The 17934-nt window shown below is 40.3% G+C and overlaps 1 protein-coding gene across 1 annotated transcript in view; it reads left to right on the forward strand.

The window, feature by feature from the left end:
- ABCB7 (ATP binding cassette subfamily B member 7) overlaps window positions 1-17934 on the forward strand; it is a 140623-nt gene that overhangs the window by 87229 nt on the left and 35460 nt on the right. Inside the window, exon 6 of the mRNA XM_075835713.1 lies at window positions 14711-14979. Within this exon, the coding sequence (XP_075691828.1) occupies window positions 14711-14979 (269 nt within the window). The remainder of the gene's footprint in view (window positions 1-14710; window positions 14980-17934) is intronic.

A 17934-nucleotide genomic window follows, 5' to 3' on the forward strand; every position in this document is an offset into this window, starting at 1 on the left:
GTTCTATAAGTTTTTCAGCACGGACACCCATCTGTAAAAATAATAAAAGGTGTCCATGGCCAATAGAAATGAATGGGTCCGTAATTACTGATGAAATAAACGGTCGTGTGCATGGGGCCTAAGTCCGTACTCCGATAGATCGGCTTTCCGGAAAAAGCCGAACAGAAACAAAGCGGCTGAGCGCTCACGGGAGCGCTTATGCTGCTTTGTTTTAGCGATTGGTGGGGGTCTCAGTGCTCGGACCCCCACCAATCAAAACTTCTCACATGTCACTATAACATGTCAGAAGTTTGTCAAACGTTAAGTTACCCTTTAAGGTTTGTGGATTTGTAGTCACAACTAGACAACACACAATACGTCTTTTAGTTACTCCCTGTTTCAAGATCTAAGCTTTTTGTCCATGAATTGAAACACAAAGTATATTCTTAACCCCTTCCCGCCGCAGCCCTTTTTCAGATTTTCATTTTTGTTTTTTCCCCCCACCTTCCAAAAGCCATAACGTTTTTTTTCCGTCTATATAGTACTATGAGGGCTTGATTTTTGCGGGACGAGTTGTAGTTTTTGTAGCACCATTCATTTTGCCATATAATGTACTAGGAAACTGGAAAGAAATTATTTGTGGGGTAGAAAATTAAAAAAAACTGCGATTCCTCCATGGTTTTTTGCGCGCCGTTTTTACGGAATTCACTGTGCAATTAAAACAACATGTTAACTTTATGCTCTGGGTCAATACGACTACGGCAATACCAAATACGGTACATATAGTTTTTTCTATATTTTACTACTTTTACAAGTAAAAACCTAAGTGTAAAAAAGAAAATTTATTTTGTGTCGCCAAATTCCGAGAGCCAGAACTTTTTTATTTTTCCGTCGATGAAGTGGTATGAGGGCTTATTTTTTGCGGGATAAGCTGTCGTTTTTAATAATACCATTTTGGTGTAAATGCGACGGTTTAATCACTTTTTATTTAATTTTTTGTGGGAGATTAGGTGACCAAAAAAATAGAGATTCTCGCGTTTACAATATTTTATTTTTTTACGGCGTTCACCGTGCGGGTTAAATAATGATATATTGTAATAGTTCAGACTTTTACGGATGCGGCGATACCAATTATGTTTATTTTTTTTACTATGCTCTAAGTGGAAAATGGGAAAAGGGGGTTTTTTGAACATTTAATTTAATTATTTATTTTTTACACAAAAAAAAAACTTTATTTAACTAACTTTTACTTTTTTTATTAGTCCCCCTAGGGGACTTCAACCAGCGATCGTTACTAATGTATTGCAGAGTATCGTGATTCTGACAGGCAAGAGGAGGCAGGGCTTAACGGTTGTGTACAAAGATGGCAGAGCTGGGGGCCTTCATTAGGCCCCCTGTCAGCCGAAGCAACCATCGCCCCCCGCGATTGCATTGCGGGGGGCGCGATGAGCTGTTAGAGGGGGTCGCCCCCCTCTTTCTAAAGATTTAAATGCTGCAGTCTCTGTTCACCACGGGATCGTGCTCGAGCGCGATGCCGCTAGTTACTCTGAAGTGTCGGCTGTAACAAATAGCCATCACCGGCATTGTATGAAGCGGGTTCACTACGTGAGCCCGCTCCATACTTCCCCTACCCGACTTTGGCGTATGGATACGTCAAATGTCGGGAAGAGGTTAAAGGCTATGTACACCTTAACAAAAGCAATTTTTATTTTATTTATTTTTTATAAAAATGTCTGTGTGTTTGGTGCAACTTTCTAATTACATTTTATTAAAAAAAATTATTTGACTTTTTGAGATACAGCTGCTTTGTATTCTGTTTACAGAGCAGCTGAATCTTGCTCTGAATCCTTTATCCGTCAGGTTAGCGGGACTGACGGGTTCAGTGACAGCGGGTCCTTCGTGTGTCTGACACGGAGGATTGAGTTGTTACCGATCACATCTATGTTCTTAAAGAGGCTCTGTCACCAGATTTTGCAACCCCTATCTGCTATTGCAGCAGATAGGCGCTGAAATGTAGATTACAGTAACGTTTTTATTTTTAAAAAACGAGCATTTTTGACCAAGTTATGGCCATTCTTGTATTTCTGCAAATGAGGCTTGCAAAAGTACAACTGGGCGTGTTGAAAAGTAAAAGTACAACTGGGCGTGTATTATGTGCGTACATCGGGGCGTTTTTACTACTTTTACTAGCTGGGCGTTCTGATGAGAAGTATCATCCACTTCTCTTCAGAACGCCTAGCTTCTGGCAGTGAAGATCTGTGACGTCACTCACAGGTCCTGCATCGTGACGGCCACATCGGCACCAGAGACTACAGTTGATTCTGCAGCAGCATCAGTGTTTGCAGGTAAGTAGCTACATCGATTTACCTGCAAACGCCGATGCTGCTGCAGAATCATCTGTAGCCTCTGGTGCCGATGTGTCCTCGCTCGTCTGACACGATGCAGGACCTGGGGAAGTGACGTCACAGCGTGATCTCTCGAGAACACGGCTGTGTCTGCACTGCCAGAAGCTGGGCGTTCTGAAGAGAAGTGGATGATACTTCTCGTCAGAAAGCCCAGCTAGTAAAAGTAGTAAACACGCCCCGATGTACGCACATAATACACGCCCAGTTGTACTTTTACTTTTCAACACGCCCAGTTGTACTTTTGCAAGCCTCATTTGCATAAATACAAAAATGGTCATAACTTGGCCAAAAATGCTCGTTTTTTAAAAATAAAAACGTTACTGTAATCTACATTGCAGCGCCTATCTGCTGCAATAGCAGATAGGGGTTGCAAAATCTGGTGACAGAGCTTCTTTAACTTAGATGTGGTCGATTACAGGTGGATCCTGTGTGTCAGATACACGCAGAACGCGCTGACTCTGAACACGTCAGTCCCGCTGACGTGATTGATTCAGGTCTCAGCGCACAATACAGCTGCTCTGTATACAGAATACAAAGCAGCTATATCTCAAAAAGTAAAAATTATTTTTAATAAAACTGAATTACAAAGTTGCACCAATCACACTAACAGACATTTTTATAATAAAAGAAAATCGCTTTCGAAGATGTGCATAGCCCTTAAGTTGCACAAGCTTACATTACACAATAAAAATATGAACGTAAGTTTCCATTTTCATAAACTGGGAAAATTAGAGTGTTCATTACAGTTATGGGATTTACTAGAACAGCTAATGGCACCCACTTGTTTGTTTTTGCATCACCCTGAGACTACAATGAAGAGTGACAAAACACATGCAGTCACTCTCCACCGGAAACGGTAGGCCAGACTCTGATCAGACATTTATGGCAGATGAAACTAATATTCTTCTTTATGGAGGATCTGCCACTAGATTTCAAAATACAAACTTGTTACATTATTAAAAAGATCTCTTAGACCTTATGAAGCTGGTCTACTAACTATGAAAATCCATGTCAGATTGCATCTATAATCCTTTCTGACATTTTTCAGAGTCTAGATAGAGACTGAGAAAGCTCATGAGTCCAAGCTAAACTCAGTCTCTGCTCACCTAGAGCTGACAAGCTCCTGTCAGTGTCCCTGCGATCTCCCTTGCTCTTCAGTGAGCGAGCTCATCTTCTCGCAGAAGTTCTTCTAAAGGCCCTTTTACACTGGCCAATTATCGGGCAAACAAGGATTCAAAGAACGCTCGTTGAACGATAATTGCCCAGGGCAGCGATCAGCAGATGGCAAACGCTCATTTTTTTTTTTTTTTTTTTTTTTTTTTAAACATTTTTATTGAAGAAAAATCAAAGGTTCATACAAAGAACTAGTACAAAATACAGTTATACATAAAGAAAGAAAAAAAAAACATGGTCAAAAACATTAAAGCACATATTGTCTGCCTAATACATTTTGACAGTTCCTTAGAAAGATCATGAATGAAATCACATAGATAATCACGACACTTCAGTAAAGCATGCCTGGGAAGTCCGGAATGAGCTATCCCTCCGAATAACAACAAACATCATCAATCAGTTTGCTTCAAGATTCCCAATGAGCCCTTCAAATCAACGCTCATTTTTCAGCTGATCGTATCGTGTTAAATGTTTAAAATATTATCGTTTCGGCAGCACATCTCCCTGTGCCGACGTGATACAAATGTATGAGGACGAGCGATCGGAGTAACGATTGTTTGTCCCCATACTAGCTCCTTGTGAAAGGAGCAAATGAGTGACGAACAACAATCTGTCTCATTGATCGGCGCTCATTGCATCAGCCAAACTTGGCTGGTGCAAAGGTACCTTAACTCAATCTGCTGCTTTCTTTTACTGCAGAACCAGGGTGACCTTAGCTTGCACTGAGCATGTGTAAAATTTCAGCAGCAGGCGAGGAGGGACAATGACAGGATCTATTCAGCTCTAGGTGGGTGGAGATTAAGTTTAGCTCATGAATACACTTGCACTCATGATCTCTCTGTCTCTTGCTGGATTCATAAAGTGCTCATTATAATATCAAGCGGCAAAAATTAAAAGGATTACACAGCTATTCTGACATAGATTTTCAAAGTAAGTACACCAGCCTCATCAGATCTAAGGGATCTATTTAATAATGTATGCAGTTTGTATTGTGGTTAACTCAATATGTTGCACAGATTTTTTTCGGCTTCATATGGATGGGGTTTTGAGTATCCCATCATGTGCATTGTACTATAATTCTGGCAGATATTCAGTGCGGAATCCGCACCAAAAATACACGACACTGAATTCACCCTTAGTTTTTGGTATAAATCTTAGCAGAATTGTTATTCTACACCTACAAATCAGATTACGTATTGTTTCTATGAAAAACATTATGTGGTTATAGCAGATCATGCTTGAATCCTGAATTTATCCGATGTGCATATGGACTCACATCCTCACCACTAATAGACAAAAGCAATTAACATGGCAAAAAAATAGATATTAGTTGTGATTCCAACATTATCATGAGGTAGTCTCTGCGTAACCGTTTTGTCAAGCCTTAATTCCTTCTGTCAAATGCGATCTTGTCTGTAATTACCTCTTTAATTACTGGCGACCTTTATGATCTGACCCACAAGTTAATGACTTCTAGATTTCTTTTTGTTCCTTTTTTTTATTTAACGCTTTATCACTTGCGTTTTCCTATACTCTGGTAAATTTAAAAGATTTACACATCATTTGACTCCTAACCTCAAAAAATATCACCCAAACTGTGCCTTGTATGTAATTAATGCATCAAAAAAGCAGAGGCGTTCCCTCCAAAATGAAAACCTCACCAGTGAAAGGAGGTCTCTCTTTTTACATTACATTTGCTGCATACATTTGCCATATACTGTAACATCCCCATAGACTTCAATGGCAGAAGTATGCAACTATATAGTTACATACGTCTGCAGTATAAGTAATGTTTTTTGTTTTTTTTAACTTATAGACTAAATGTATTTGGCAAACGTAATGTCAGCAGAGCATCTTCTGCCACCATGATACAAAAATTTCCTCAGCTTTTTTCTACAGTTAAAATGGCTGCTATTACAGCTACCACATGGATTGTTACCCAGCTTTCCCTGGCGTTTCAATGGTGCTTCTTCATCTATAAGGCAGCGGGAAAAGGATAGTTTCATATCTCGACACATTTTTCATCCTGAACCCTGGGAAAGCTGGATAGGCAACCCCATGAGAGCCGTAATGGCATCCATATTGATTGTTACCTAACATTCCCTTAATGCATCCGACAAATGGCTGAATATCTCTTTTTGCATCTTGCGAGAAGTAAGTAAAGGACTTCTATAAATACTGGTCACTTTTTTATGTTGTGAGCACAACTCTTTGATCTCTGTTGTATAGGAGTGATCTGCTGTGTGGCGGTACAGACTACACTTACTAGATGGCACGGTTCTCAGCTGAGAAATCTGTTCATTTAATATCTACATTTGGATCGGCCATTTTAGTTATTTATCATGTTCCTTTCTTCGACTTTTTTTTTTTTTTTCTTGACTGCGTACCGAGAGTTTAGAAAATGTATTTATATGTGGACAATGTAAGGCTATGAAGAGGGAAAAAGCCTGCTGTTTCTTTTGCGTATTAGTCTCAACAAGCTGCTTTCTCTCTACATAAAAAGCACTTGGCTAACAAACACAAAATATAAGTGCAAAATCAACAAATTGTTAATCCTTTGCGGCTTAATGTGTTTCCTCTCATTCCGGCGCTTTCTTTCATGACTATAATTATTAGATTGGCAGGGTTGCCATTGCCATGCTCTTTATTTTACATTAAGGAGTCTTTTTTTTTTTTTTGCTTGAATTTTTTTTATTCTAAATATATATACATAATATATTAGTTTTTCGGTATTAATTTTTCTGGTTCCTTATCCTTTTAGAATGCCCCCTACTTCATTTTTTTATACATTTGTTTCATTCAGTTCTGACTTGAAGTGGCTGCGTCTGTCTGACTCTGAGAGGAGCCGTCAGTTTTTATGCTTATTTCTGCCCCCCACCACAATTCTGATCTTTCTCCTGCTTTTTTACAATACATCTATGGTTTTCTAACCGCTGCTTCTGGCGTACATGTAGGGCCTCATGTTTCAGCACTAGGTAAGTTGCCCTTGGAGTTCATGTTTCAATTGTTTTTTCCAAGGGGTTTGGAAAATGGAAGCTGGACTCTGGTGTCTATGGGCAAGAAGCAAACTTTTTGTACATGAGGCCCACAGTATGCATTAGGTGCATCCCATCCAGCAACAAAGTCAAATAAGGCACAATCCCGCTATAAATCTTTTTATTTGACATCTGCAGGACAAGACATTTGACAAATTAATAGATAAGGCACAAATTTCAATGTACATTATTATCGTTACGCAAGAAGACAATGGCATACAAAAGCACCATATGGCGGCACACAGAGTGCCTATGGCTTCATAATATGTAGGAACTTCCTGTGCTGTCCTACGAGCTCTGTGTACATGAAGCCTAGAGCAGTTGTAAAAACAAGATCTGTCTCCCCAACAAAATTAACCCCTTCCCTCTTTAGCCACTTTTGACTTTCCTGACAGAGCCTCATTTTTCAAATCTGACATTACATAGTTACATAGTTTGTACGGTTGAAAAAAGACACATGTCCATCAAGTTCAACCAAGGGATGGGAAAGGGGAAGTAAAAAATTTCTACACATAGGAGCTAATATTTTTTGGTTCTAGGAAATTATCTAAGCCTTTTTTAAAGCCATCTACTATCCCTGCTGTGACAGCTCCTGCGGTAGACTATTCCATAGATTCACAGTCCTCACAGTAAAGAAGGCTTGTCGCCTCTGCAGGTTGAACCTTTCTTTTTCCAGACGGAGGTAGTGCCCCCTTGTTTTTTGAGGGGGTTTTACATGGGACAGGATTTCACCATATTTTTTGTATGTGCCATTCATATATTTATATAAGTTAATCATGTCCCCCCTTAGTCGTCTTTTCTCAAGGCTAAATAGGTTTAGTTCTTTTAATCTTTCCTTCGTTGCTCTTCTTTGTATTTTTTCCAACTCCAGAGCATCCTTTCTATGAACTGGAGCCCAGATCTGGACTGCATATTCTAGATGAGGCCTCACTAATGCTTTGTAAAGTGGTAATATTACATCACTGTCCCGCGAGTCCATGCCTCTTTTGATACACGACAATATTTTGCTGGCCTTTGAAGCAGCTGATTGACACTGCATGCTGTTATTTAGTTTATGATTTACAAGTACACCCAGATCTGTCTCAACAAGTGACTCCCCCAGTGTAGCTCCCCCTAGGACATATGATGCATGCAGGTTGCTCGTACCCAGGTGCATAACTTTACATTTATCTACATTAAACTTCATTTGCCAAGTGGACGCCCAAACACTTAGTTTGTTTAAATCTGCCTGCAATTCACAAACATCTTCCATTGTCTGAACTATATTGCATAGCTTGGTGTCATCTGCAAAAATAGAAATAGTGCTATTAATCCCATCCTCTATGTCATTAATAAATAAGTTGAATAATAGTGGTCCCAGCTCTGAGCCCTGGGGTACACCACTTATAACCGGGGACCATTCAGAGTAGGAATCATTGACCACAACTCTCTGGATACGGTCCTTGAGCCAATTCTCAATCCAATTACAAACTATACGTTCTAAACCTATAGTCCTTAATTTACCCATTAGACGTCCATGGGGGACAGTGTCAAATGCCTTTGCAAAGTCCAAAAACACTATATCCACAGCGGCCCCTCTGGCCTAGGCTTCTGCTTACCTCTTCATAAAAACAAATCAGGTTGGTTTGACAGCTTCTGTCCTTTGTAAAACCGTGCTGGCTGTCACTTATAATACTATTTATTGTCACATAATTCTGTATATAGTCCCTCAATAGCCCCTCAAACATTTTCTCCACAATTGATGTTAAGCTTACTGGTCTATAATTTCCTGGCGAAGACCTAGAGCCCTTTTTGAAAATGGGAACCACATTTGCCCTGCTCCAGTCCCTTGGCACTATACCAGTCATGAGAGACTCTCTAAATATTTTGAAGAGGGGGACAGAAATAACTGAACTAAGCTCCTTAAGAACTCTAGGGTGTAGCCCATCTGGTCCCGGGGCCTTGTGTACGTTTATTTTATTTAATTTAGCTTGCACCATAATCTACATTCATCCAATTCAGTATATCAACTGATATATTAACAGCACTGGCAGCGGCTACATCAGCTGCTCTTTCTTCTGTTGTATATACAGAGCGGAAGAACCCATTTAGTAACTCTGCCTTCTCTTGATCCCCTGTGACCAACTCCCCATTACCATTATCTAGGGGTCCTACATGTTCAGACCTTGGCTTTTTTGCATTTATATGCATGTTTTACTATCCTTGGCCACCTGCCTTTCATTTTGTATTTTTGATGATTTTGTTATCTTTTTACAGATTTTATTAAGCTCTTTATATTTTACAAAGGCTACAGCTGCACCCTCAGATTTGTATTTTTTAAATGCCCTTTTTTTGTCACGTATTGCCGTTTTTACAGAAGGTGTAAGCCTTGTGGGGTTTCATTTTAGTCGTTTATACTTGTTACCTGTAGGAATAAATTTTGCACTATAATTACCCAAAGAAGATTTGAAAATCTACCATTTATCATTTGTCCCATTATTTAACATTAGTTCTTCCCAATCTATATCCTGAATTGCAGCCCTCATCCTGGGGAAATTGGCCTTCTTAAAATTAAGTGTTTTTGCCCTCCCAGCCTGTGTTTGTTTTTTACAGTATAGGTAAAATATAACTATATTATGATCACTGTTACCGAGGTTTTCACGAACATTGACATTCCCAACAAGATCTGCATTATTAGAAATGACGAGATCCAACAGAGCTTCACCTCTAGTCGGGTCTTCCACAAACTGGCCCATAAAATTTTCCTGCAACAGGTTGAGGAAATGTCTCCCCTTTGCAGTTGAAGCCGATCCATGGCACCAATTAATATCCCGGTAATTAAAATCTCCCATTATCACAACAGTACCCGCCTGTGCAGCCCGCTCCATCTGTTTATATATTTGACCTTCTATCTCTTCAGTTATATTGGGGGGTCTATAGATTACACCAAAAGTAATTTTTTCAGTGTTTACCGCCCTTTGTAATTCCACCCACAAGGTTTCAACCTCCTCACAATCTTCACCCTCTAATGTCTCATTCACACTCACCTTCATATCGCTTCTCACATACATACAGACATACACCACCACCTTTCCTATTTGCCCGGTCTTTCCGAAACAGTGTAAAACCCTGTAGATTTACAGCCCAATCATGTGAAGAGTCACTTTATGTGGTAATAACTTCGGAATGCTTTAACCTATACAAGCGATTCTGAGAATGTTTTCTCGTGACACATTGGACTTTGTTACTGGCAAAATTTGCTCGATACATTCAGTATTTAAATGTGAAAAACACCAAAATGTAGCAAAAAATTATCATTTTTCTAAATTTAAATGTATCTACTTATAAGACAGGCAGTTATACCACACAAAATAGTCGCTAATTAACATCACCCATATGTCTACATTAGATTGACATCGTTTTTTGAACATCCTTTTATTTTTCTATGACGTTACAAGGCTTAGAACTTTAGCAGCAATTTCTCACATTTTCAAGAAAATTTCAAAAGGCTATTTTTACAGGGGCCAGTTCAGTTGTGAAGTGGCTTTTAGGGCCTTATATATTAGAAACCTCCAAAAAGTCACTTCATTGTAAAGCATTTTCTCCCGAGTAAAACAATACCCCACATGTGGTAATAAACGGCTGTTTGGACACACGGCAGGGCTTAGAAGGGAAAGAGCGTCATTTGGCTTTTGGAGCTCAAATTTAGCAGGAATGGTTTGCGGAGGCCCTGTCGCATTTGCAAAGCTTCTGAGGGGGACAAAGAAATGAAAACGCCCAAAAAGTGACTCCATTTGTGAAACTACTCCCCTTGAGGTATCCATCTAGGGGTGTAGTTAGCATTTTGACCCCACAGGTGTTTCATAGTATTTATTAGAATTCGCCAGTGAAAATAAAAACAATCCTTTTTCTTCAATAAGACATAGCTTTAGCTCAAAATTTTTCCTTTTCTCAACAAATAAAGGAAAAAAAGAACCCTAACATTTGTAAAGCAACTTCTCTGGAGTACGGAAATACCCAATATGTGGTCATAAACTGCTGTTTGGGCACATGGCAAGGAACAGAAGAGGAGTGGCATTTGTCTTTTGGAGTGCAGATTTTTCTGGATTGGTTTCTTGACACCTTGTCGCATTTGCAAAGCCCCTAAGGTACCAGTACAGTGGAAACTACCCAAAAGGGACTCCATTTGTGATACTACACCACTTGAAGAATCTAGGTGTGTAGTGAGCATTTTGACCCCACAGCTGTTTCATAGATTTTATTTGAATTGGGCAGTGAAAATAAAAAATCAATTTTTTTTCCAATAAGACGTAGCTTTAGCGCAAAATTTTTCATTTTCTCAAAAAATAAAGCAGAAAAAGAACCCCAACATTTGTTAAGCAATTTCTCCTGAGTATGGCAATACCCCATTTGTGGTTCTAAACTCATTTTTGGGCACACGGCAGGGCTCCGAAGGGAAGGAGTGCCATTTGGCTTTCGGAGTACAGATTTTTCTGGATTGGTTTTTGGTCGCTATGTAGCATTTGCAAAACCCCTGTGGGACCAAAACAGTGGAAACCCCCCAAAAGTGACCCCCATTTTGGAAACTACACCCCTCAAGGTATTCACCTAGGGGTGTAGTGAGTATGTTAACCCTGCAGGTGTTTTGCATAAATTAGTGTGCACTCGTGTTGCAGAGTGAAAATGGGATTTCTCCACAGATATGCCAATATGTGGTGCCCAGCTTGTGCCACCATAACAAGACAGCTCTCTAATTATTATGCTGTGTTTCCTGGTTTTAGAATCAGCCCTAATCTTTTGCCTGGACATTTGACAGGGCTCAGGAGTGACCGAATACCATGCGAGATTAAGGCCTAATTTAGCGATTTACACAGAATTGGTTCACAATTGCAGAGGCTCAGATTGGAAATAATAAAAGAAACCCCCCACAACTGACCCCATTTTAGAAACTACACCCCTCAAGGCATTTATTAAGGGGTGTAGTGAGCATTTTCGCCCCACAGGTCTTTTCCATAAATAAATGTGCTGCGTATGGTGCAAAGTAAAAATTTAAATTGTTTCCCTAGATATACCTACGTAGTGAAATGTATTAGATCTGTCAGTCATTCAAGCCGATTAGGGCCGGTGATTCCTATCCAGGAGAAGTCCCTGACTTCACTGTCCATATATGGACAGTGAAGTCAGTGACTTCTCCTGGAGCGGTCCCCTACAGGAAGTTAGGGGGGGTGCCATCTATGGGGGGTGGCGGCTGTGTACAATGGTGCTGTGGGGCACTACCTACAGGGGGGCTGTGTAGCACTACCTACAGGGGGGCTGTGTAGCATTACCTACAGGGGGGCTGTGTAGCATTACCTGCAGGGGGGCTGTGTAGCATTACCTACAGGGGGGCTGTGTGGCAGAAAATGTACAAATGAAATTTATCCGTTTTTAGAACAGGGGAAAAAACTGATGCAAAACGGGTGAAACACGGCCCAAAACGGAACGGATGCAAAACGGCCGACACTCAGACAGTCATGTGAATAGAGCCTAATAGTTTTTTTTAATTTTTATAAAAATGTCTATTTCAAAGGTGTTCTTAGCTTTTAAGCTTCATCAAACTTTTACTTCACACTATTCACATGTCTGTTGTAGGAGACCAGAGAGAACTGTGCCCAAACAGTGAATGAAACTGCTGCCTGCGTAACTCGCAGCAGGAAATCTCAGCATAATCTAAAGCACCAATTAGCAGTGGTTACATCCAAGAAATCGCCGGCCTTTACACACTGTCCAGTCACCTTAGGGCTCATTCACACGAGTGTGTACAACGCACAGCACACAGACCTGTTGATTTCAATGGGGCTATTCACACATGCAGGAGTTTTCACACAGCGTGTGTCCGTTGCGTGAAACTCACTGCATGTCATATTGGTGCGTCTTCCCTTCTTTCGTAAGGTCCTGGAACTCCGCTGTCACTTCTAATACAATAGTCGTAGTTTTTTATCCCATATTTTACATAAAACAACAATGAACAGTATTCTGAGGACATCGGGGGCCGATTAGATCGTTCCAGGAGTCGGCTATGAACATTCATAAACCTAAAAAGTGGAAAATAACTCGGTAGTTAATTCTAATTATATTATGGAATATTATTGGGAGTGGCTATTATTATTTAAAGCACCTGCTCACTCTCCTTCATCAGCGTTTCTGACCTGGCTGTGTCCATTTGTAAGTATGGCCTTTTTTCTGTGTTTTTGTGGTATGTGTCCCCTTGTTTTTATCTAATTATATAATGTGCCTGTTTTGGTTGAAACACTGACTCGGGAAACCATCTCTAAATCCCTGGATGTCTATACAGTATTTTATGTTCACGTGTAAGATCTGGTTGTTGTGCTCATATGTATGTTAATTGTTTTTTAGGACATGTAAGCCCAACATCCTATAATTCATATTGGTATGACCACACTGATTAAAAGGATGTTGAGGGTCCTAGTCCCCGTTGTCACTAGAGCGTTGGCTACAAATGCGTGGTCCCTCTACATTGTAGGGGTTGTCTTTTCACATTGAAGCCAACCCGGCCATCAGCTGATCTTTGGGTTTGGCTACTTATACCCCCGCGATACCTTTATTCACCGGGGGGGGGGGGGACTATGCGGCCGTCCATACATCAACCGCTGCTGGGAAAATGTATTCCGGCCATTCAAATCAATGGCCGTCTTTGTAATACATGGACAGATCGGTTCCGACAGAGCAAAAGCCACTTGCAGACCATTGGAATTTCCAGATTTGCAGGCTCCGGACTAGCTGAATCTTACTGTAATCTATTTTTATTAAAACCTCTAACTTTCTGATATATGGCATCATGGTACACAAATGTTTTCTTTTCGGTGACATTCTCCTTCCAGACAGATTTCTAACTTCTATCAGATCCCATCTCACTTATGCTCTTCCAGTATATACACACACCAAGGTATTTTGGTCTTTGATCACAAGGGGTTTGATGTGTGACCCCTTCACCCTTCCCTCTTCTCTACTCTGTATCTTGTCTCTTTTCATGTCTTTCTGGACAACATGGAAGGCAGTAATGATCGTTTTTTCCTTTTTTATTTCGAAACAAGCAGCCGGGTTTTGTCCATGTTCATTAATGTAGTTTGTGTTTTTAATACCTTCAAATAAGCATAAAATAATTAAATTGACTGCATCGCCAGGAAATTAGGATTTCTTAACTACATCTACATTTTAATAATCTTTAAAAAGAAAGGTTCACTTAGAGCAAACTATTAAATCTGTTAGTTTACATTAAATTTAATGCATCAGAGCCCAATGTATGAAACCTCTGTAATGGTGCATAGAGAGGGTACAGAGCCACAGGCAGTCCTGCCATAATGGTGCATCTGTAGGGCACAATTTTACAGGGATGTTCTTCTCTAGAGTAGTGGTACATTATCCAATGGAGCATGCCACGTATGAAATCGGAGGTATAGTAGAGCCCCATAAAGTTATATGGCTGCTATATAACAGATCCATACAACTCCGATATAGGGCTGATGCGCAAACTTCAAAAATGTTACATCCGCTGCTGAGAGGCAATTCAAAAGTGACAACAATATGGCTGCCCATCTTGTTGCCAATTGTGCAAAAATGTGCGCCACAATAAAACAGAAAAGCTCAAATATCTCTATAAAAGAAACGCAATTCATACGCTTTAGCGACTGCTCCAATTAATGATTTATTAATTTATGGCCAATTTTACATTTTGGATAAAAATCCTCTAAGAAGGGTTTGTTAATTGTAATCCTAATTCTTAGACCTAGTTTGCATCTGCATTGGAGGCTCCATTAGGGACCTCAGTCGTATAGTCTGTGGAAAATAGAGGAAACCATAAAGAATCATGCTGCGCCATTGTTTCCAGTAAAACCACGAACACCCTGATTGAAAACCGACAAAACCCATTCAAGTCAATGGGTTCCATCGGCCGCAGGTGGTGATCGTGGTGCAACGGAACCGGCACTTCCACTTATTCCCTTGTTCTGCTCCTTTGTGCAGGACAATGGAATAACAAACGCAGCTTTGAACATTGCCTCATTCATTTAACTTTTTACTATAAACCAGACAACGTTAGAGGAAAGTATTTACTGACATGTCTATCGGTTTTGATTGTAGATGGTGCGTCTAGAGCTGGGGCTGCCCTCTTCAATGAAATAAGAAACGCAGTGTTTGGGAAAGTGGCCCAAAACTCTATCAGGAGAATAGCAAAGAATGTTTTCTTACATCTACACAACCTGGATCTGGGCTTCCACCTGAGCAGACAAACCGGAGCATTGTCTAAAGCCATTGATCGTGGTACAAGAGGTATTAGCTTTGTGCTCAGTGCACTGGTGTTTAATCTGGGACCCACAATGTTCGAAGTTCTCCTTGTTAGCAGTATTTTGGTAAGTGTTCGAGCTTATGACAGGCCTCTGGTTTTGTTTTTCATGAAAACTGCAAATTATCTGATTAAATCAGCTCAAATCTAATGGTAATTGTGTTCAATTCAAGCGAATTACTAAAAAAGAAAATACTTGCACCCGCTGTACAGGGAACCGCAACACAGTCCTGTCCGCTAAAATGGAAAATTATTGTTGTTCCCTGTACAGCGGGTGGATGGGGGTCCAGGACAATTCCTTCTTTCTCAGGATTGTCAGAAGTCCATGGGGTCGGACCCCCACGATCATATTGTTATGGCATATCCTAGAGAGATGCTATAACCTTCTGAGATTACAATACTCCATTAACATACTACTTTGAATACATTGTAGCAATCCTACAACTGTGAGCAGGACTAGGTCTATTCAGGTTCTTCAGCCTCTGAATTTAAACAAGAATGTTTTCATCCACTGAGAGAAAATAGGGATCTTGAAAATAAGACACTCTTGTTTACATTCAAAGGCAGCAAACTGGTAGTTAGCTAGTCCTGCTGTCCGCTGAGAATTGAACACATCAGCAGCAACTGCACCAATCTTTCTGGTAGTTTGCTACAATGTATCAATCTGTACTACAGGATGTTTTGTCTAGACTTGATATAATTGTATCTACTTCTCAGGTGAGAGCAGGACTAGGCATGTAGGAGTTTGCTGCCTCTGAATGTAAATAAGAGTTCTCTCATTCACTGACCGCAAACTGAGATCTTGAAAATGGTGAGGAAGTTGTTTAACTTTCATTTATACAGTAAATATTTTACGCAGCATATCCGCCCTGTGCAAAAACAGCCTTAAAATCGCCCGTAATTGCGGTCCGTAATTATGGACGCATTAGTTTCTATGGCCGATGGACACTTTCCCCTATACTTACGGGAAGGTGTCCGTGCCGTAGAAGCTTTCCGAAAAAAAATAGGACATGTCCTATTTTTTTATTTTACCGACCGTGCTCCCATACTTTATAATGGGAGCACGGCCCGTAAATACGGGCGGCCGGCCATGCCCTTAGATACGGGTCGTAACTACGGGCACGGTCGTGTGCATGATGCCTAAGTTGTCTAGGATATGGTAAGCATGGTTGTATTGGAGTAAGGCTTGGTGAGTAACCTTGCATTGTAAACTTTAATGTAACTGTGCTTCATTTTTTTTATCTAAATAGGCGCTGTTTAATTTCACAACACATCTTTGTAAACGTCAGAGCTCTGGTATTCTGATACAAAGCTCCAAATCCCAATATTTCTCTTCACACAGCCATAGAGTTAAATAATAAAATTCTGACTGCAACCACCGGCCGCATGAGCTCATCGAATACGGATTAAGACCGCTTTCACGCTGCGTTTTCCCTGTATGTTTGATGTATTGGTCAGGAAAGCTCCCGACTCATACGTCAACTGTACCCATAGGCTTTCGTTAGACTGACTAGGCCAAAAGAGTGTTCTTTTGGCCTACATCTGGTATACCTTTTTTTTTTATTGATAGAATAGCGTAGTAGACTTACACTATTCGATCCAAAGTCATCTAGTAAAGAAACGTAAACACTTTTTTTTTTACATTGTAGCCTATGGGTGACGTATGCCACTGTATGGCAGTTGTTACAGACTTCAGATAAACGTTTTCAATAGCTTTTTAATATGTTTTTGTGATTTATCCATTAAACGGATGCCATTTTAACCTATGGGTGACAGATGCATTAAACAAATGCCTAAGGCCCCATGCACTCGGTCCATAATTGCGGATCAAAATACTGATTTATATGGCTAACGGACATCTTCCCATTTATTTACAGGAAGATGTCCGGGTCGTAGAAAGCATCCGTAAAAAATAGTCCTACTCCATGTACTTTATACTTTATAATGGGAGCACGGCACGCAAATGCTGGTGACAGTCCGCGGCCGGCCGTACCCGTAATCGTGGACCCTGATTACGGCTACGCCCCTGTGGCATCTGTCACCCATAGGCTATAATGGTATCCGTTTAACAGATTACGTCATGAGAGTTCATGGCATATCTGTTAAATGGATACCAATATAGTTTATGGGTGACAGATGCCACTGTTAGGCTTCCGTCACAGGCTATGTTTAACATATACATCGGGAGCATTTCCCGGCGTATACGTCAGAAGTTTACAACTAAATGCAGTGTGAAAAGAGCCTCCTACGTTGAACTGATAATAAAACAATATACAGTAAGCTCCTATGCTTCCTCTATTGGTTACTACAGCAGACAGAATTTTAGCATAGGTGTGTGAAGGGAAGGCAGGGTGTTTGGAGCTCTGTAACAGAAAAACAGTGCTTGAACCCCCATACGGATGTATTATAACAGTAATCAGCATAGAATTATTGACCAAAAAAAAATTAAAATTACTTAAAGGGCCCACTTCAAAAAACTTGTCGCTGATTGAAACCATGGCAAACCACGTCTGGCCACTTACGTACCGTCATTCGAATGGTTGCCCACGTAAAGCATAAACATGCGAGGTCCGCCAAAGCAGGCAAGTAATTTGTACTACACTTTCACATGTAGTAACACAAGGAGTCTCCGCTCCCCATGACTCCTCCCATGACATTTTAATGCCCTAATAGGGCATATGAAACCATCCCTTTACGGTTATAATGGTATGAGCCAAAAAGCCCCCCCACTGACATGTTTTCTACTCGTGTATGGGGTTTGCTATAAATGTCCCATCATTGGGGTCTGTTTGCTTTGCACATGCATTTTGTTCAATTTAGTAGGAGTTACCATGTGATCTTTCCTGTGCTGGAGATGGGAATAAACGTGACTGTATGTTTGAATCATTTCTTTACGTTGTACGCCTTTATGCATTTTTCCATTTGCTGCGGCTTTGAGATATTTTTCACTGTGATGGGAATAATTATTTGAGTATTTTTTTGGTGGGTAAATATAACACTTTAGGCTATATACTTAAATGAA

This window comes from Rhinoderma darwinii, chromosome 8, assembly GCF_050947455.1.
Source record: "Rhinoderma darwinii isolate aRhiDar2 chromosome 8, aRhiDar2.hap1, whole genome shotgun sequence".
Lineage (NCBI taxonomy): Eukaryota > Metazoa > Chordata > Amphibia > Anura > Rhinodermatidae > Rhinoderma > Rhinoderma darwinii.